The sequence below is a fragment of the Canis lupus genome, chromosome 34 (genome assembly GCF_011100685.1).
Source record: "Canis lupus familiaris isolate Mischka breed German Shepherd chromosome 34, alternate assembly UU_Cfam_GSD_1.0, whole genome shotgun sequence".
Lineage (NCBI taxonomy): Eukaryota > Metazoa > Chordata > Mammalia > Carnivora > Canidae > Canis > Canis lupus.
The window spans coordinates 39381809-39403153 of record NC_049255.1 but is presented as its reverse complement, the minus strand read 5'-3'; the positions used below and the strand labels follow the sequence as shown (position 1 = coordinate 39403153).

Genomic DNA, 21345 nt, shown 5'->3' with positions numbered 1-21345 from the left:
GACCTGGAGGTCATGACCTGAGCCGAAGGCCTGAGCCCAAGACAGATGCTTAACCATCTGAGCCACCCAGTCACCCTTAAGTGATCTTACTTTAAAAATAGATTCTACCTGTTTTGTGATTAAAGCACACAAATAATAAAGCTAAGCAAAGTAAAATAAATAAAATCTACATATTTAGTAAGTCATACTAGGAATTTTGTAAAAACCAAAGGAAAATATTTGCATGTTTTACCAATTATCACATTAATGATACCATTTGTTTTTTTTTTTTTTTTAAGATCTTTTTAATTTATTTATTTATTTATTTATGATAGTCACACACAGAGAGAGAGAGAGAGAGAGGCAGAGACATAGGCAGAGGGAGAAGCAGGCTCCATGCACCGGGAGCCCGATGTGGGATTCGATCCCGGGTCTCCAGGATCGCGCCCTGGGCGAAAGGCAGGCGCCAAACCGCTGCGCCACCCAGGGATCCCTAATGATACCATTTGTAGCCATGTTTCACTTCATTATTTCCAGCACCGGTTACTCAGCTATTTTGTCCAGTTCTCTTTGATTCTAACTTAGGCTAAAACACTTTCTCATTTAGATTTACTGTCTAAGAAGAAAAGGCAATATGGAATCCAGAATATCACAATTTTGAAAATTTTAGAAATTATATTATTTTTAATGACCTCATCATTAAATTTTCTGATTGAATCAGACTCATATCCTGTAGCTACTCTTATCTTTGGTTTTCTTCAAAGTAGGCTGTTGAACATCAAAACATGTTGAAACAAGGACGATAAAAATTAAAACTTATGTAATATGTGAGTACACATAATAACAGAGGAAGCCAAAGTGGGCTCATTTTGTTTACTATTCTAAATTAAAAACAAAAATTCAATCCAGGTACATGTGTGAATGGTTTAAATAATTTCCTACAGAGTCACATAAAACTCAAGAATGAAGGATATGGAATGGGTAGAACGATGTTTGTGTATCTCTCATACGATAGTAACTTGGGAGGAAAGCCAATTCCATTTTAATCCACTAAGTATTACAAATTTCCTTTTTTAACTAGGTCTTCTCTTAAGTTAAATAATCTTTAAGGTTCTAAAATTTATAAAACTGAAAATAGTGTTCAATAGCACCCACAATAATATAAGGTGAAGAAAAGTTTCTTCACAGTGTTTTCATAACAGCACTGAAATTAACTTTTAGATTTTATCAGATGTTTTAATATCCATAATACCATCACAAGTTGTAATCCTGTCCAATTACAGATATGCCACTACTTAAAGGCAAAAAAAATTGTATTAGAACAGTCTTTGGTTTGGGTATTGGAACAGTATCAGGTAAGAATGGCAAGTTACAACTGTAAGGGTTGAATTTCATTTGATGTCATTTTATATATGATGGAATATATCTTAACATTGCTCAAAAACTTTTTTTAAAGATTTTATTTATTTATTCATGAGAGACACACAGAGAGGGGCAGAGACACAGGCAGAGGGAGAAGCGGGCTCCATTCAAGGAGCCCCATGCGGGACTCGATCCCAGGACCCCGGGTCATGCCCTGAGCCCAAGGCAGATGCTCAACCACTGAGCCCCCGGGGCATCCCTCTTGAAAAATTCTTGGTGTGTGAATTATAAAAGAAGCTTGATGTGGATAATTTATCTACTTAAAAAAAAAAAAAAAAAAAAAAGAAGAAGAAGAACAACAACAACAACAGCCTGCTCTCTAGTGATAGGTAGGATAGTAATAACCTAATAGATTTGGATAAAAACAAAAAGAAAACAATAACTTAAAATTTAAGAGAAAAACATGATCTTTTGGAAGAATGCTTGATAGCTCTTCCTTGATTATGAATACTAGTCCAAATTGAAGTCTGCTATTATACTACACATATTTCTCAGATTATACTCTAATTTTTCTGATTTTCCAATACAAACTTGATTTTAAATGCATAATTATTCCAAAATTATTGGGAATGTTAGTGTACTAAGACCTTTAAAATGTAGTTGGATGACTATAATACTCAAATAACAAACTAGTTATTAATTTAAGAAAATTTATAAGAAATGTATTCTACTAAATGAGATTCCTAGGTGTAATCTAAAATTCAATACGAGAGAATATATACCAAGAAAGTAATAAAGATTGAATAAAATTTAGAAATGCAAATCTAGTAAGTAAAAATAACTTTCATTTTACCTGTAATAAGCTTTTTTTCAAACTGCACATTATTAAAACCACAAAAGCCTTATTTTTAACTATAATATATATTGGGCTATAAAACCTTTCCAATAGCTTTTGCATAAACACAGTGAATATTTTCAGTTAAAAAACAATTTAATGAATGTTTATGAGAGTAATAAATTAACTTTTCTGTTAATAATTACTTATTAAAATAAAATGTTATTGAGTGTATATTATTTTCAAAGTTCAAGTGAGAATATTTTGTTTGTATAGCTGGGTCAAGGTTTTATAGCTTAACAAAGGTTAATTTGTTATAAAAACAGGAAGTCTAATTGAATTCAAAACCAGCTATAATACATTGTATGGCTATAATTTTAATCACATGAATTTTAGAGAGAGTGTTTTGGACTTTTTTTTTTTTTTGCCAAATATTCATTTTTTAATGATATTTCTTTCCAGAAGTAATTTAACTGTCTCCACATATTTTATAGCAACAGCAAATGAGTAAAATCCAAGTTGCTGCCTAGTATTCCTTATCAATGTGTTCCTCCACAAGATAATAATTAATTTACCTTTATTAAAAGACAGAGAGCAAGAGCTCAGTGCTAAATGGATAGCAATTAATATCAGACATTGGATGGATTTTTTAAAACTTTGTTAAGTACAGAGCCAAGGGTTTATTTATCTTTGAATTTTTCAATTTTGTTGACACCCTGTGAGAAATTTCAACACAGTAATGAAAGGAGTTATGCAAAAATCTCAAAGTTAAAGTCATTTTTAGGATATTCTAAATTCAAACATCTATGAAAATCTTCAACATCATAATAATTCCTGAAATAATGTGAACCCTCTACGGAAGTACTGAGCCTCGTGTGGAACAAACAAGGCAGGGATTATACTATTGAATGAATAACGGCTTAGATTTTGATTAGCCAGGACAGTGACCATTAAGGAAATGAAATGCAAATAGAAAATGCAGTAATTGCTAAAACATTTTGGTGTGATTGAATAAAATATTGGCTTACTTTCAGCAAGTGCTTAGCATATTCTAGCACATACATGTATTATTTCACTTAATTTTTACGGTAACCGTATGATTCAGGAAATTTCATTGTGTTTTTAGAGCCATACATGGTACCTCCACTTTCACAATAAATTTTAAATTTGTAAATGTTTACATAATTACCATTCTGTGAATATAATATAGTTTTAATTACCTAAATATTATTTTCACAATATTACAGAACTCCATCACTTTAAAAAGAAATTTGTGCATAAAAATAAAGACTGAAGAATGTAAAAATTGACAGTAGGTACTATCCTGTTAGGTCACTATTTATATTCATCTTAATTTATGTTTATTTTTGACATTAATTTCTACATTTATTTAGATCTGCCTTACTTTACAAAAAATTAAAAAGGCAAGTTTTTTTCCTTTGAGATTAAAATTATGCTACTACATAGCATCAACATAATTCTTACTGTTAAATCATGAAAAAGTGCAATCTTAAATGAATATATTTCTATAATCGAGTGTATCTCATAAGTATATTATTGTCTTCAGTTCAATTCTGAGAGTTTGAGAGAGCTGCCATTTCCTCATGACTAAATTCATGTCCCTTCTCATTAGATTCTTTGTTTTTAAGGGCTTAAAAATATAATATTTTATCACAAGTCGTGCTTGCATTTTAATGCTCACACAACCTTAAAAGTTGAGATTTTTATCACCACTGTAGAGAATGTAAGTTTTTAAAAAGAAAAAAAGGAGAAAACAAACAAAACCTCTAAGACTTCAGAGCAAGAAATCATATAAATGTCTAAGGTCACTTAACCCTCAAGAAGAGCGAGGCCTTGAACCTGTATCTACCACCCTCGCCTCCTGCCATATTGTGGTTCACGATTTAAAACAAGTTACCTGTTGGACACAGAGCAAATACAGCAGATGGGAAGGAATAGAACACCTCTGTAAGGTGGGAAAAATAAAAATTGTCAACTATACACAGGGGGAGAAGGAAACACTGGGATATTTAAAAGTAGCTCAGAATGACCACAAAGCCATGTTCTTGCCATAACAGACATCTACATTGGTGAGTCCAAATAATTGCCAGAAGTTAAAATAGGTCTGAAGCTTACTCTTCCAGATATTAGGGTAATATTTAATATATAAAAATATTTCTGAAACATGTAACGTTAGGAAATGAACTAAAAGAAATCAGTTGCTTTTTTTTTTCCCTCCTTCATTCCTCCCTCGCTCCTTGTCCGTCTCTGACTTCTTACTCTCCCTTTCTTGATTGCTTGCTTAATTTATTTTCTACCTATTTAAAAACATAAAATGTTATTTTATTTTATTTTTTGGTTTGTTTTTCTAATTTTATTTAAATTCAACTAATTAACATACAGTGTATTATTAGTTTCAGAGGCAGAGCTCAGTGACTCTTCAGTCTTAGGTAACACTCAGTGCTCATTACATCATGTGCCCTCCTTCATGTCCATCACCCAGTTTCCCTGTCCTTCCACCCACCTCCCCTTCGTGACCCTCAGTTTGTTTCCTATGATTAAGAGTCTCTTATGGTTTGTCTTCCTCCATGATTTTGTCTTTATTTTTCCCTCTCTTCCCCTATGATCCTCTGTTTTGTTTCTTAAATTCCACATATGAGTGAGATCAGTTGATAGTTGTCTTTCTGTCATTGACTTATTTCGCTCAGCATAATATCCTCTAGTTACATCCACATGGTTGTAAATGGAAGATTTTTTTTGATGACTGAGTGGTAGTCCATTGTGTGTATAAATATATATATATATATATATATATACACATATATATATAATATTTACAAAAATATATAAATGTATACATATATCACACTTTCTTTACCCATTCACCTGTCAATGGATATCTGGGTTCTTTCCATAGTTTGGCTATTGTGGACATTGCTCCTATAAACATTGGGGTGCAGGTGCCCCTTTAGATCACTACATTTGTATCTTTGAGGTGAATACCTAGTAGTGCAATTGCTGGGTCATGGGTAGCTCTATTTTCAACTTTTTGAGGAACCTCCATGCTGTTTTCTAGAGTGGCTGCACCAGCTTGCAGTCCCATCAATGAATGATGTATGAAGGTTCCCCTTTTTCCACATCCTTGCCAATATCTGTCATTTCCTGATTTGTTAATTTTTGCTATTCTGACCAGTGTGAGGTGATATCTCATGGTAATTTGATTTGTATTTCCCTGATGCCAAGAGATGTTGAGTATTTTTTCATGTGTCTGTTGGCCATGTGTTTGTCTCCTTTGTAGAAATGTCTGTTCATATCTTCTGCCCATTTCTTGATTGAATTATTTGGGTTTTGGGTGTTGAGTTTGAAAGTTCTTTATAGATTTTGGATACTAGCCCTTCATCTCAGGTCATTTGCAAATATCTTCTTCTATTCTCTCAGTTCTCTTTTGGTTTTGTCAACTGTTTCCTTTGCTGTACAAGTTTCTTATCTTGATAAAGTCCCAATAGTTCATTTTTGCCTTTGTTTCTCTTGCCTTTGGAAATGTGCCTATAAAGAAGTTGCTGCAACTGAGGTCACAAAGGTTGCTGCATGTGTTCTCCTCTAGGATTTTGATGGATGCGTGTCTCACAATTAGGTCTTTCATCCACTTTGAGTGTATTTCTGTGTGTGGTGGTGTGAGGAAATGGTCCAGTTTCATTCTTCTGCATGTGGTTGTCCAGTTTTCCCAACACCATTTGTTGAAGAAATTATCCTTTTTCCATTGGATATTTTTTTTCTACTTTGTCAAAAATTAGTTGACTATAGAGTTGGGGGTCCATTTCTGGTTCTCTATTCTGTTTCCTTGATCTCTGTGTCTGTTTTTGTGCCAGTACCATACTATCTTGATATTTACAGCTTTGTAATAGAACTTGAAGTCTGGAATTGTGATGCCCCCAGCTTTGGTTTCCTTTTTCAACATAAATTTGGCTATTTGGGGTCTTTTCTGGTTCCATACAAATTTTAGGATTATTTGTTCCAACTCTGTGAAATGAGTCAACGGTATTATTTTGATAGGGATAACAGGAGCAACAACATGCTTTGCACCTTTCTTGTGGTGCCAAACTTGTGTGAAAATAAGGGATTATTTCTGTTGAACATATGTAACATATATGCAAAAATCAGCCCTTCTAATACATGATGTTACTTGTTTTGATTTTATATTAAAATATTAAATGTGGGCAGCCTGGGTAGCTCATTGGTTTAGCATCACCTTCAGCCCAGGGCGTGATTCTGGAGACCCGGGATCAAGTCCCATGTCGGGCTCCCTGCATGGAGCCTGCTTCTCCCTCTGCCTGTGTCTCTGCCCCTCTCTCTCTCTCTCTCTCTCTCTCTCTCTCTGTGTCTATCAATAAAAATATTTTTACAAATAAAAAATATTAAATATAATTAAATTATATTATCACATAGGTAAAATACAAACATAACTTCCAAACTTTGGTATTCATTCACTACAGACTTTGAAAACTTTTAGACATACCTTTATTTCGTTTTGACCCACAAACATTACTTTAGTATTAGGAATAGGATCTGAAGCGTTCAATCAGTTATTTTTGTTCTAAACTCACTTTTTAAAAGTCTGATAGCTAAATGGTACAATAATGACACAGTCCAAAGTATTTTCATTATAACTTATGATTGAAGTTGTATTTTAACAAAAACCATTTAACTTTTGTAAATATGGTAATATTTGGTCTAAGTCATTTAGAAAAATAAGTAAAGTCAGTCAGTGGAAAATGGAAAATATTCTGATTTAAAAAACAACAGCAGATTTAGCTTTTAAATACATTAAACGATTGTTTCCTGATTTTGTGTTCTAGTCCTGACCATGTTTTCTGTGATCAATGGAGCAGCCCTGGAGTCTTATAATTATAAAATATAGAGCATATTTTGCTCTTTTGTAATTACTTCTGAGAACTGGGTATGAAGTACCTCATTTAATCAGTCAGTGAATAAGTGTACACTTTCTAAGTATCAAGACAGTGTTTCTTTTTGTTTTTGTTTTTTTCTAAAAGACTTTCAAATAGTGTCTTAAGAAAAAGAAACAAGTTTGCTTCCATACAGAAAACCATACCTAAAAGCACCATACAATGGTGCTTAAATATTTTTTTCCATCTGAAATATTCATAGAATGCCACAAAAATAGATCCACTGGTATCACCAATACCAGGAAAAATTACTATAATGCACTAAAACTTTCAATAAAAAATGGAGTTTTCTCTTTTTTTCCTATCTTTCTAGCCTCACTGCCACATCACACATAAGATCACCAGTGTGCACACTCATACACCACACACACACACACACACACACTTACACAAATACCATGAATATTCTATCTCTAAAAAACATTGAGTCTCTTATGCTCATTGTTATATTACTACACTAGCAACATATATTTTTGATGCTCTTAGCTAAATGCATATTTTAATTGTCATAAGAAATTAAATTTTAATTTTACCATCTTAAACTTCTATCGCTTAAAGTAGGATAAATGCTGTCAGTTATTAACTAGAAGAAAAAAATAATTATTTTGTAAATATTCAATTAATGTCATCAGACAAAAGGAAAAGGAGACTGGATTGAATTAAACTATAGATCAGCAAATCTGAAAAGCATGCAAATGCTTGGTGTGAAGTTAGTTTACAAATATAGTGTTTCTCAGCATTTATTTTACCTAAACTAGAAGATTTCTTATTGATCTTCCAATTGTCCGTTTGTTGAATATTGACTGGGGAATCACCAATATCTATAGATTTTTCCTCACTAAATCCCCAACTCAACATTTTAAGTTAAACATTTTTAAATTACGTAAATTGTATTAAGTTTATTTGTCTTTAAATAATACTATCCCTTCCTAATCTGTGGGAAACATTCTATTTGAAAAGTATAAACACCTAAGAGTTGTTTCCTACCTCTCACTTCCCCTCTGGCTCTTTGAGGAGGCTTCCCAGTGTAAGAATGCTTTGTGAACTTAAGTGGTGGTTGGTTAAGTTACATGGGGGCCAAGCAAAGCACAATTAACATTAAAATATAAATATTATCAGATGAATAGATAGGAAAATGGTTTATTTGTAGGAAATTACAAAATCATTTGAATTCCAGATCATTAAAATTCTAATTATAAGGGTCAAACTGTAAATAAGGAAAATTTAAAAATGAGTTAATACTTAAAAAAAACAATTAATACTTACAGATATTTTTTCCTATATAACAGTGAGTACAAAGAATGTGCTGTCATTCCTTTTATTAAAAAATAAAAAAAAACAGCAGTAGCATTTGTGGATTTTTATGTGTAATTTCACCATGTAAAAAAGGCATAAATATATGTATTCATTTGTAATTTCACTGCCAATAAATTTAAGTCCTATAAGACAGGAGGCTGATGTGTGGTAGAGATCTAGACAATGGCCCAGCCTCCATGTTCCAGTAGGATTTATATGATTTCTACTTGTCATGAAGTATACAGTAATTTTTTTATTATTATTGCTTTTGTGAAAATAGCTCCAAAAAGAAAGCCAAATGCTTTTATTGCACTTATAAAATAAATTCCGTACCAGAGTGCTATCCAGCAATTTGGGAATATGTGAGGGTCTTAGGATGAGCTTTACTAAGTTTCAGATTGTCACAGACAAATCTAAGTGAATCCATTAGGACATAAAAAAGAGCCTTCTGCCTTAAAGCTTAAAGAATTAAAGCACTCTCCCATAAAATAAACTGCTAAAATACAAAACTAAAATAAACCTAAACTCTCTCCTCTAGTATTTAAGCTTAAGGGAACTAGTGCAAGTTAGATCTTGTGAACTGGGGTGGCTCTTCCCCAACAACATACGGATGTGGAGGCATATGGCTAAGCGCCACTTGCCTGTCATAGTTTCTACTGCATAGCGTAGGGATTTTCTCATCAAACCCTAAATTAATACATAGATAGTATTTACAATAAAACTAATGAGATCTCTTCCTTCTTGTTCACACATTTTTCTACTCATTTTGGGAGATAACATCACAATTAGGTTCCCTTTTTGCTCCATCTCGGATGCAGAGAATCCCACCAAAATTTATTTTTGAACTATGATTTAGTAACTACGGCATGGGTAAGAAAAGGTTAATTTTTCTCTTTACTCATTCATCCACTTGTGCCCAATCTGGATTTTATATAATCTTAAATAATTTGAATATATTGTCTCATATCATGATTAAAACTCTACCGGTGATTTAAAATGTCATCTTCCCGTCCGTCACCAGTTCAGGTCTGTTGTTGAAGAAGTGAACTCTGTTTCCTTTCTTTGTTCATGCACTAATGATACTTGTCTATAAATTGAAGATAATAATGGTCCCTACTTCAATAATAAGATTATTATGAAGATTAATGTGATGGTACATTAAAAAAAATGCGTATTAGCACGATTAGCAACTGTGATACACAAAGAAGTCAGTTGGTTCTCTACTTTTTTCAACCCAGCTGCACGACAAACTCTATCACCTCACTTTCTCGTTTCAGCCCCAGAATGATGCTTGTTGGACCCGTTAAAGGAGCTCAGCTGTTACCACGCGGCATAACCGTATTTAGTCCGTGCTTCCGTTTTCTTCACTATGAGAATATGTATTGATGTATCACCAATGATTCCTCCAAATATCTGGGATAATCCACAGAACACAGAGATGGCCAGAGTGGAATTTAAAGACTTAAAGACTCCTCTGCCTAAAAGACAAGTGTGTGGCAAGGCTCTGCCTAGGTGGGGGGGATTCCACGTAGATCTCTGTTAAATCTACTCATGGGCCTATAAATAAGATGATGAGGGGAATTACACCAGGTTCTTAATAATTGTGTCCTATTCTAGGTAAACCACTACTTCGCTGCTTTGTAGATATGGCCAGAAGCTTTCATAATGTAAACATTCTCTGGAGCAGTCAACTATAAAGAAACTTGTTTTAACTCCTAATCTACTGGTTAGGATTTTGAGTATTTGACCTATAAATTCTGTTACAAATATTTTTGAATGTCTTCTCTAACTTGAAATTTTTAATCGCCCATAATTTCACCAGTCCGATTTATGTAACAGGCCCCTACCACTACCACACATGGCATCGCAGTCGTGCATACCTCTGGAAGACTGAACACGCAGAATTTATGCACCAGCAGCAATGCTATTCTATCTCCCATTGCCCGTTCAAAACACGTCTACAGGGGCTCCTGGGTGGCCCAGTCGCTTAAGCATCTGCCTTGGGCTCAGATCATGATCCCAGGGTCCTGGGATCAAGTTCCGAATCAGGCTTCCTGCTCAGTGGGGAGTTTGCCTCTCCTTCTCCCTCATCCTCTGTCCCTCCCCTCCCCCTGCTCACGCTCCCTCCCTCTATCTCTCAAATAAATAAATAAAATATTTTTAAAAAATCACCAAACACCTAGAAGAAGACTTCTTCTGATTACTGGTAATTTTAAAAGTCCTATAATCAATTTGAGTCAGTTGTCTTAAATAATTAGAATACGTTGTCTCACATCATGATCAAAACTCTACCGGTGATTTAAAATTTCATCTTCCCGTCCGTCACCAGTTCAGGTCTGTTGTTACTGTTTCCTTTCTTTCCTCATGCACTAATGATACTTATCTATAAATTGGAGATAATAACGGTCCCTACTTCAATAATATGGTTATTATCAAGATTAGTGTGATAGTACATAAAAAATGCTTAGAAAGAATATCTAGCCCATATTACTAACAATGGAAAAATATAAAGAAGTAGAAATCATCCATAATTCCATTGACCTAATTTATATAATTGGCCCCTAGAGGCTGGAGGAAATAATACTGGAGAAGCTGGGATCCTTTTTGGGTCAGAAGAAGGTGCATCGGAACAAGAGGGTGTGTGTGGCAGGGGCGGGGGACAGACAAACAAACCATTTCTTGGCCAAGAGAAAATAATCCATTCCTACTAGTCTAGCTCAGACCAACAAAAACATGTGATTACTTATACTCTTTTGTTTCACTAGAACATACACCAGTTTATATCAATTTTGTTTTTTGGATAGTGTTCAGATCAGTATGGATTTGGGTCACCTCTCTACGACCGTATGCTACCTTTTCAAGAGGCCCTAGGAACATCAGTGCCTTTTATGGACCTGAAGGACCAGGGGAGCTGGTCCAGGCAGCTACCTGGCCTCCCTTTAGAAGCCGATCGTAGACACTATTTCCAGGTCTCCGGCGTATGTGTGTGTGTCTGTATATCCAGCTCTCCCTGCCCCATCCTTCCAACCTTTTACAAGCCAGATGCAAGAGGTCTGACAACTTTCTAACATGCTTTTACTTATTTCCTTTGAAATGCTGGGGTTGAATAGTTCATTTTGAAATGCATGGGCTTGTACATACTAGAGCCTCAGTTAAAAATTCCATCTATCATCTCGATTAGTGAGCTAGTTGGCCAGCTACATCTATCTACCGGTCTACGCTAATGACACACATCCACGTTCAGGAGTTAGGATGTGAGATGGGACCGCCTGGGTGTGAATCCTGGTTCTTTCATTGAACTCTGTGGCCGTCTTTGACACGGTTGCTTATTGTTTTTCCTGCCTTAGTTACCTTTCCTGTAAATTGCAGATAATAATAATCCCTACTCCGCAATGTGATTATTGTGAAGATTAATGTGATGATGCATTTAAAGAAAACACTCAGAAAAGTATTTATCCCATAGTACTAACATGCTCTCTTTAGAAGTGGCATTAATATAATTATTAATACTATGATTATTGTAAATATCTACCTTATAACTTATTTGACTTATGAGGATTTTCACATGCCATTCGATATTGTTCTTTACATTATAATTGTAGAGTATTTCACCAAACAGCACCATTTTCAATACCAAACTGGACTTATATATCATTTCTAAAATTTTCCACAATTCATTATCATGGTTTATCATTTCTGTTTCTCCCTCTATAAGATATACTGATTTAACTGGAATCACTGGACCAAAATGTGATTAAATGAGAAATCATACTACTAAAAATTAATATCACAACAATATACATATATCATATATGTCAAACTTAATGTATTTTCAAGAGTACCTTAAAATTCTGGCCAATTATCTAATCATCAGACACTGATTTAAGTATAAGGGCATCCATGGAAGGTAACGGATAGCAGATACAGGACATTTTCTTGTTTCCTTACAGACTGTGCAAGCAGATTTCTGGAAAATTTTTGGACCTGGTAAGCAAAGATCTTTAAGTGTTGGATAAGGACAAATCCAATATATCTTCAGAACCAGAGAGTTCCAGTGACACAACTACACTGACCATTCTTTTTTCTTGTTTCTTTTTAAGCTGTATATATTGATTTTAAATAGGGAGAGATCACGTGCTTGCAAGGGAGAATGGGGAGGGGTCCCAGGGCCAGGGGGATGGGTAGGGAGTTTTTTTAAAATATTTTATTTATTTATTCATGAGAGATACAGAGAGAGAAGCAGAGACACAGGCAGAGAGAGAAGCAGGCTCCCTGTAGGGAGCCCGGTGCAGGACTCGATCCCAGAACCCCGGGGTCACGCCCTGGGCTGAAGGCAAGCACCAAACCACTGAGCCCCCCAGGGATCCCAGGGAGAGGGAATCTTAAGCAGATTCCATGCTAAGTGGGGAGCTCCACACGGGGCTCCGGCTCACAACCCTGAGACCAGGACCTGCGCCAAAACCAAGAGCCAGATGCTTAACTGACTGTGCCATCCATGCGCCTCTGACCATTCTTTTATAATAGAAAAAGAAAATGAAGTAAGAACGAGCAGTAGTGGCTGTCTATCCTGGTGGTTCATTATGAGATACTTAGATTGAGTTGCTTTAATTATGTAAATGCATCTAGTGGATGAGTGTTAATAAACTTCTATTTAAATAAAATAAATCAAAATTCTGTTTCTCCTTAGCATATTATATTTTAATTAAATTCTTGAGCACAGTCAGTAACTGTGAAGTTATACAGTTGACAAAATCAATCACTAAGGACCGTAAATCTGCTAGATACTCGTCTAACACAAAGCACACAGTAATTAGTCAGTTTTGATAATAGAAGTTTCACATCTGTCATAAGAAGAGGACACTCTGGTTCTTATTTCTAGCATTCCACATAGGTATTATTATAAAGAATATGCCAATTTTATGAAGGTCCCACAATCCCCAATAACCGGCCTAAACGATCTTTTGTCTTAAGTAATAAGGATATTAATTTTTTCTTAAAGGTTTTAATTTGAAATCCTGTATTGAGGAAAAAAGTCATCTTCCTGTGACATTCTCTGACCCTGTACCTCTCTTTCTTCCTCTTTCTAGGTCTCTCTTGCTTCCTCTCCACTCACAGAGGCATGTCACTCCAACAAAACAGAATAAAATATTCACCCTGCCGCCAACAAACAGCCATTGGACCAACCTTATAAAGTAGTGGCCATTTTCCTAATTTCAGGAGTGCAATCTGATTCGTTGTATTTTTCATTTTTTGAATCCTTTTTAAATCATCTGCATTGCCGTAGCTCACATCAATGACTCCAGCCTGAAAGACAAAAATAAAAAATAAAGTCTTGCAGGAAGATGTACAGCAAACTGTCCATTTAGCATGATGGAATCATTCACAGTAATTTGAAATATTCAAAAAAGAACTATTTCTACTCTCACCCTGACCCAGTCCCTACAGACATGATTTTTCTATTTCTACCAGGGTAAAACAACTCTTCTGGTCACTTGAAAAAAAAAAAAGAAAAGGTTCAGAGTCACAAACTGAGGGCTGCTGTAGGGGTGCTGGGGGAGGGACGGGGTAATTGGATGATGGGCGTTAAGGAGGCACATGATGGAATGAGCCCTGGGTGTTGTACGCAACTGATGAATCACTAAATTCTACCCAAGACTAATAATACACTGTATGTTAACTAAATTGAATTTAAATAATAAAAAAAAATTGTAAAAGGTTTTCATTCATTTTCCCTTTGCCTTCTCCTCCTTTCTAAACAACTTTCAAACCTAATTCATCCTTCTAGCAGGCGATTGAATTCGGTCTATTATATATTAAGTTTCTGGAATTTGAACCATTTTACAAAATACAAGATTAATTTCCTTCAAGTCCAACAAAAATCATACCATTCTTAGACTTAAAAAACAATTTGAAGGCTCTCAGTTGTTATGCAGATTAGGTAAAAAGTCCATCATACGCAGCTGTTCGGGTGGCGCATATGTTCAGTTGTGACTGACACAACCTCTACAACCAACCATACGTGCCAGGACGGCATTCAAGGATTTTAGAACATGAGCTCAGACTATGATTTCTGTCACATTTCCAACCACCCTCCCTACAGTATTTTTTTTTTATGTTCTACATCAAATATTTCTTATTTTTAAAAGTCCCCTTTTATTAATATCAAAATTCTATGCCTTTCTGGAGATTGCAATGAGAATCCTCTGATGTAGCTGCTCCTTTCCTTCTCCTTGAAAAGTACCACACCGAGGGGTCTATCAAACACATATTCCTATGATCCAAAATGATCCCTTTTAGTTTCCATGATTTCAATCATTAAAATAGTAATTGTTGAGGTGTCTGGGTGGCTTAGTCGGTTAAGTGTCCGACTCTTGGTTTCTGTTCAGGTCTGATCTCAGGGTCATGAGATCGAGCCCCAGCTGGGCTCTGTGCTTAGCAGGGAGTCTGCTTGAAGATTCTCTTCCTCTGCCCCTCTCCCTCCTCAAAAATAAATAAATTTTTGGGATGCCTGGATGGGTCTGTGGTTGAGCATCTGCCTCTGGCTCAGGGCATGACCCTGGGGTCCTGGGATCGAGTCCCGCATCAGGTACCCTGCATAGAGCCTGCTTCTCCCTCTGCTTGTGTCTCTCATGAATAAATAAATAAGACCTTTATAAAAAAAATAATAATAAAATAAATAAATCTTTAAAAAAATGCTAATTGTTATGCTTTCCAATGATAACATTGTAACACAGAATGTACTGTTTCCAGCTACCACATACATATGTCGAGTCATCAAGGAGTTTGTGGTAGCAAATAGCAGAAGAATAAAGATGGGGAATGGAGCCCTCTAACTGCCCATTTTTCTCAAAGGGAGCGAATTCCTTTCACCAGTTTCATGCAAAAGGCTTCCATGGAAGACTCACATGAAGAGGGACCTCTGGTTTTAGAAGCACAGGTGAGTACCACCAAGACGCCTGCAAATCTGTTGGAGGAAACATTTCTGGCATGGAAAATTTCCTGAGCCATTTCATTCATCCGGTATCCGTCAAAACTTTACTGATAGAGTAAAGCTCCTTCCTAATGTCACTGTCCTGATGAACTGCATTTCCACACTGCCCAAGTATCCGTGACCTTCTCGACTTTGAGTCCCATGGGGAGTTGTTTCTGATTCTCTTGAGGACCTCACTGGCCTCATCTCTTCATGTACATATATAAATATAGACGTTTTCCTCGGTGAAAGCCCATCATGCACCTTTCTCAGCCCTCATCTAGACGTCCAGCATACGCTGTTGGCTTATGGTCTCAAACTGAAACAATTATAGTTTACGTCATATCTCTGAAAAGTTAAGCTATACTTTCAAATGGATTTCCTAAGAAAACTTTATTGTTAAAAACGTGTCTATCAGAATGGTTTTTGGATAATAATTTTGTTCCTATTAAGATCTGATTAAATCAGGGCCTTATTTATATAATTTTTGAGTTTGCTAATACCATTATGATATAAATAACTGTGGATTCACGATTCTAAAAGCCCGATTAAATAAATGATCACATAATACTAATAATAATGTTGAAAAGACAAAAGAATGAATACGATTCACCTAAATTTTTAAACTACCTACTATTTATGTGTGATTCACTGATACCATCTTAAAACAGGGATGTTAATTGGTTATATTAATGAACATATTTTTCATATTTAGGAGGGGCTGGGGGAAAATCATACTCGTTTGAGAGGGTGTAGGCTGGACTTTGGCTTTTTGTTTGTGTATATACCAGAAAGAGTCACAAAAATACCAAGTTACATTATCAGACAATAGCTTTAATTTTAATTTTAATTAAAGAGCTCTCTAATGATCTTCCTTTAAACAGCACATCAAGAGATTACACATTTTAGCACATGAGGTTTTCTTTTTTTCTCAAAAATAATCTTCAACACAGCATCATTATACCAATTTATTTTGGCTTATGCATTAAAAATCAATGATTACAGAAATCAATGTTCTCATGGTTTGGCAGGTGATAATAAGAATGTATCTACTGCCTTCACAAGATGCCTGTGAATCAGGTCCTTCCTGAAAGTCTCTCCTATTTACCTTTAAGCACACAGAAAAATCACAGCTGCAAGAAAGCGCATTGAATTTTTCTGAGACACATATCAATATACAATGATATGATAAAATGTCAAGCCATTTCTTTCCACACATTCTTCTTGCTATAATGAACCTTTTCTCACTGTATGCAAACTGTCACGCGAGAAAGTCATCGAGTCGGCCAGTCATCGAGTCGGCCAGCTGAGGTACTAGGTTTAATTTATGTCCGAATACCAAGGATTAAGTTACATCTGACCAGTCCCTTTGGAAAATATCAAATGAGTAGGAACCTATGCATTTGTTGAACTATTCACTCCTGTGCACCCAATTTTTCCATTGATGACTTCCCTGACACATAGGAGGAGGTAACTGAGAGGTGCAAAGTAAAATGGAATGAGGTCCGTTTTGTTTTAATTATTATTATTATTTTTTAACCCGGGAGAGATAGAAAAACGTCTACACATTAATTTTTACTTAAATTAAATACATTAATTTTTGACTAAGAACAAAGAACTTAAATAGCAATAACTGAAACAAAACAAAACAAAACCCCCCAAAATTTTATACTTCATTTAAGATTTTAAAGGATTGAAATGACAGCAGAGAGTGGTGGGCGATGTAGAAGCAGCTAACAGAGAAAGTGGCACGGATTAGAAATAAACACTAAATATTAAAATACAATTATCTTTTGTGGTAGAATAGGTGATTAGAAGGCATCATAACCTAGATAACTAGCAGTAATGAAAACTCAAAACATTAAAAAGTCATATTCCGAAAAAAAAAAAAAGTCATATTCCGTTATACCTGTGGTTTTATGCTTCTACACAAAGATGGCAAGAAATCCTGAGCAGAAGCAACAGAAAGGAATGAAGAGAATTGCTATTTCCTGTAGTCAGCTAAATAAAACAAATAGAACCATCATGGAAATGACCAGGTCGAAGAAGCATCTCTGGGGTCATCCACCTGTGGGTGCCTTGTGCTCACTGATGAACAAGCCAGGGGCCCTGTTTCTCTTCTATCTCGAGGTAGCAAGAATTATTCATGCTTATGAAATGATGTATGCTTTGAAATTCTTCAGACTTGACATTTTCAACCAAATCAATCACTTTGGATCCTCTGAGCTCTTCTCTAATAGATTCTGAATGTACAGAATATTTGAAAAGCATTGCTGCTTTGACTAAAACAGTAATTTTCTACTCAGAGTCAGAAATGGTAAACCCAAGCAGTTCTCATCCTGACAAAATACGGTGTCATCAGAAGTACTATTCACCTAAAGACAAGTCTTACTTCAGAAATTCACTACTATCGTGTACAATCTAGGTTTGGATCCATTTTAAATTAGTGTTTATGTCTATTAAAAACCTGCAAAATCAAAATGTCCACCCATGGTTACCTCTGTCTTTTCTAAAAGGCATTAATATGCTAATATTTGTGAGGACTTCACAATTCAGAGATTGCTGGAATTGTATTAGTACTTACTTTCATCAGGTTTACTCAATGGCCTCCCATCACGGATAGTATCATGGAAACCACACTGTACTGAAGCGTGAAAACCAATGCTGCTCCCTCCCGCTCTTGTGCAGGCATCACTGATCAATCATCACCTTTTCAAACTTCTCAATATGCCAATCTAGCTAATCAAGACCAATTAAGTGTCTAGCTAATCAAGACCTATAAGTAGGGAACTATATGATATTTTAATATTTAATATTTTGATGCTAAATAACTTTTAGTTATTTAAATAATATTTAGTTATTTAAAATCTTTAATAACTAGAACACAAGTACTAATCAGTTAAAATGGATCCTAACCAATCAGAAGGGATATGAGCTAATGTGCTAAACTAGTACATCCCAACTGAATCGAGCATTAAGTATGAGACACACAATCCATTTTGCTGTGTTTGGTATAAAAGATCAGATAAAGAGCTGGCTTGTCAATTTTACCTTTTTTTTTTTTACTATAATATATACACTGGAGAAAAAATACTTCCTACAACAATATACTAAAGTCAAGGCTTGCTGACATGATGACCAATTTCTATAGCAGAAATAATAAAGGTAAGCCAGAGTAGTAGTTATCGTGACATTTAGTAATTATTTTTAAAAATCGCAAAATGTTTTATAGTCTAACATAATGCACACCCATCTGAAGGAAAAGAAAATAATTACGTTAAAATGATTGTAATAAAATGATTGTAATATAAGTGAAGCACAGTTCTGTTGGGTTTACATCTCCATGTTTTAAGTTTATAGACTGCATTCTAGAGTAAAAAAAAAATAGATTGTTGGTAAGTTTTCCCAATCTGAATAGTCTCTTACAAAACATTTAGGTATTTGAATTATTTGGCCAACAATTTAAAAATAACCATCAACCAGAGTATCTTTCCTTTTAGCTATTTTTATCAAAGTCATTTTGAAAGCCAAAATTATGTCTTTTAAAAAAAGAGAATATGAAAAATATGTAGAGAATTAGGAGAAAAACCAGGAGAAAACATAATTATGCAAGTCCAAGGAAGAGTGTATTAAAGAGGGAATTATTTCATTTTCCAATAGTATGTGTCAGATTATATTCTAGTTTCTGAAGGTGTGGAGAAAATGAGTTACAAAAGGAGACTTTGTGTTCTGGTTATTTTCTCTTGCTAGAAATAGCCAATAAAAAGGAAAAGAAAGACATCAACAAGTCACAGGACTTTTAGTTCTGGTATGCCCTAAGAACAATAAGGAAGGGTTAATACAATAGAGGGTGACAAGGAATTATTTTAATAAGGATGTCAGGGCAGCATCACATCCAATTGATGAGGACCCATGCACTAACCTGGGGAAAACACATTTGAGGCAGAAGTTAAGTACAAATGAATGAAGAGCTCTACCAAAAGCAAAATAAAGATATTGAATATATTGAGTGGCTACAGAATGTTGAAATAGGTAATTATTCATTTTCTAAAGATTTTATTTATTTATTCATGAGAGTCACAGAGAGAGAGGCAGAGACCCAGGCAGAGGGAGAAGCAGGCTCCATGCAGGGAGCCCAACGTGGGACTTGATCCCATGCCCCCAGGGTCACACCCTGACCCAAAGGCAGATGTTCAACCACTGAGCCCCTCAGGTGCCCCGAAATTATTCATTTTCTTATAGGGGCAGATATTAGATATGGGCGGAATTTCAGGACATGTATCAATGAAGGAGAGAACAATATTTGGTGATACCCAACAGGAGCAGGAGTTAACTGGTGTATGTACAGCTGAGACAGGTGATGGTTTGTTGCTCAGCTTTTACCAAAAAGGAGACTTAAAATGTTTATAAATTGGAAAAAAAAAAAAAAAGATTTAGCCCAATTTGGTTGACAAATCTTAGAAACAAAAGTAGTACAGAGAAACTGGACTAGATTATTCTTTCTCATCCTGAGAATGGATAATATAAACAAATGCAAAATATCAGCAGTAACTGATTATGAGAGTTTCTGCAACTTTATTACTTTCTACATGTTTATTTACTATGTGTCCCTCCAGTAAACTAGGAATAAGGTTCTTTAAATAAAGTAAAAAAAAAAAAAATGACAACAGCAGAATGGCTAATTGCTTTGGAGATAAGTTTCCTGGAGTGACTCAATCACGTCTCCTGGGGTTGAGGGTACAGGACAATGGGGACTCTCATGGTGCTGAGAGTCCAGGCAGGAAGCTGGTGGACCAGTCTCAGTTGCTTGAGAAAGGGGATGGAAGGTCAGTTGATATTGTGCAAAATGCTCCAAGTATCCCAGCAGGGCTGACATCTGAAGGATAATTTGAGGGAATTCTTGGTAAAGAATTTACCTCTTGATCACCCATTAGTTCTGCGTGAAAGGTAAAGCTTCTCTAAGGAACTTCTCTCAGGTGGAAACCAGAAGCAAGTTCTCTGCCTCTTACTATTGACTATTATTGACTTTTGTGTGGTCTCTGTGGCACTGGTCTTGGCCCTGTGTGGCCGACCCAAATATTGTGGCCACGCTCTAACTGGAACACCAGTTTCTTGCTGAGTACTGGGTGCAGGGAAGTTGTATGTTAACAAAATGGATCTCGGTGGGGGGCGAGGATGGGAGGGATCCCTGATTTATAGCATTTTATATATATATATATATATATATATATATATATATATATATATATATATATAGGCATTTATAATTTTTTGTGGTTTAAATATCACATCAGGGGTGCCTGAGTGGTTGAACTCAGTGGTTGAGCATCTGCCTTTGGCTCCAGGGATGACCCCACGGTCCCAGGATCGAGTCCTGCATTGGGCTCCCCATAGGGAGCCTGCTTCTCCCTCTACCTGTGTCCCTGCCTCTCTCTGTGTATCTCTCATGAATAAATAAAATCTTAAAAATAAAATAAATAAAATAAAATAAAATAATATAAAATAAAATAAAATAAAATAAAATAAAATAAAATAAAATAAAATAAAAAAATAATAAATAAATAAATATCAGATCAGAATTTGGAAGGATTCACAGAACTGACTTCTACTAGCAGGAACTCAGAAGCTGACCTGAACCATCCCAGCACACCACTGGGGCACTTGCACCTGGCTTTTTTTTTTTTTTTTTTTTAATTATTATCATTTTATTTTATTGTGTTTTGTTTTGTTGGCTTTCTGTACCTGGCCTTTTAAGTGGTCAAGCACTACATTACTCAGGGCTTTCCTAGAAGGTTGAACACAGAAACGGGTATGCATTAGAGGTCTGGGATGAACCTGGTACCCAGGCCTTGGCCACGTTGAGAAAGAGTCAAGGAGGAGGAGAGAGGAAGAGGTGGGTCACAGTGAGAGGGAGATGAGGGCAAGAGCAGTTCACAGAA

At 35.4% G+C, this 21345-nt stretch overlaps 1 protein-coding gene across 4 annotated transcripts in view; it reads right to left on the bottom strand.

Annotated features, from left to right (window-relative positions):
- Positions 1-21345, bottom strand: part of NAALADL2 (N-acetylated alpha-linked acidic dipeptidase like 2) — a 1187116-nt gene that overhangs the window by 479690 nt on the left and 686081 nt on the right. For all 4 annotated transcript variants that reach the window (XM_038583938.1, XM_038583935.1, XM_038583936.1 and 1 more), the window contains one exon: positions 13621-13740. In XM_038583938.1, the coding sequence (XP_038439866.1) occupies positions 13621-13740 (120 nt within the window). The remainder of the gene's footprint in view (positions 1-13620; positions 13741-21345) is intronic.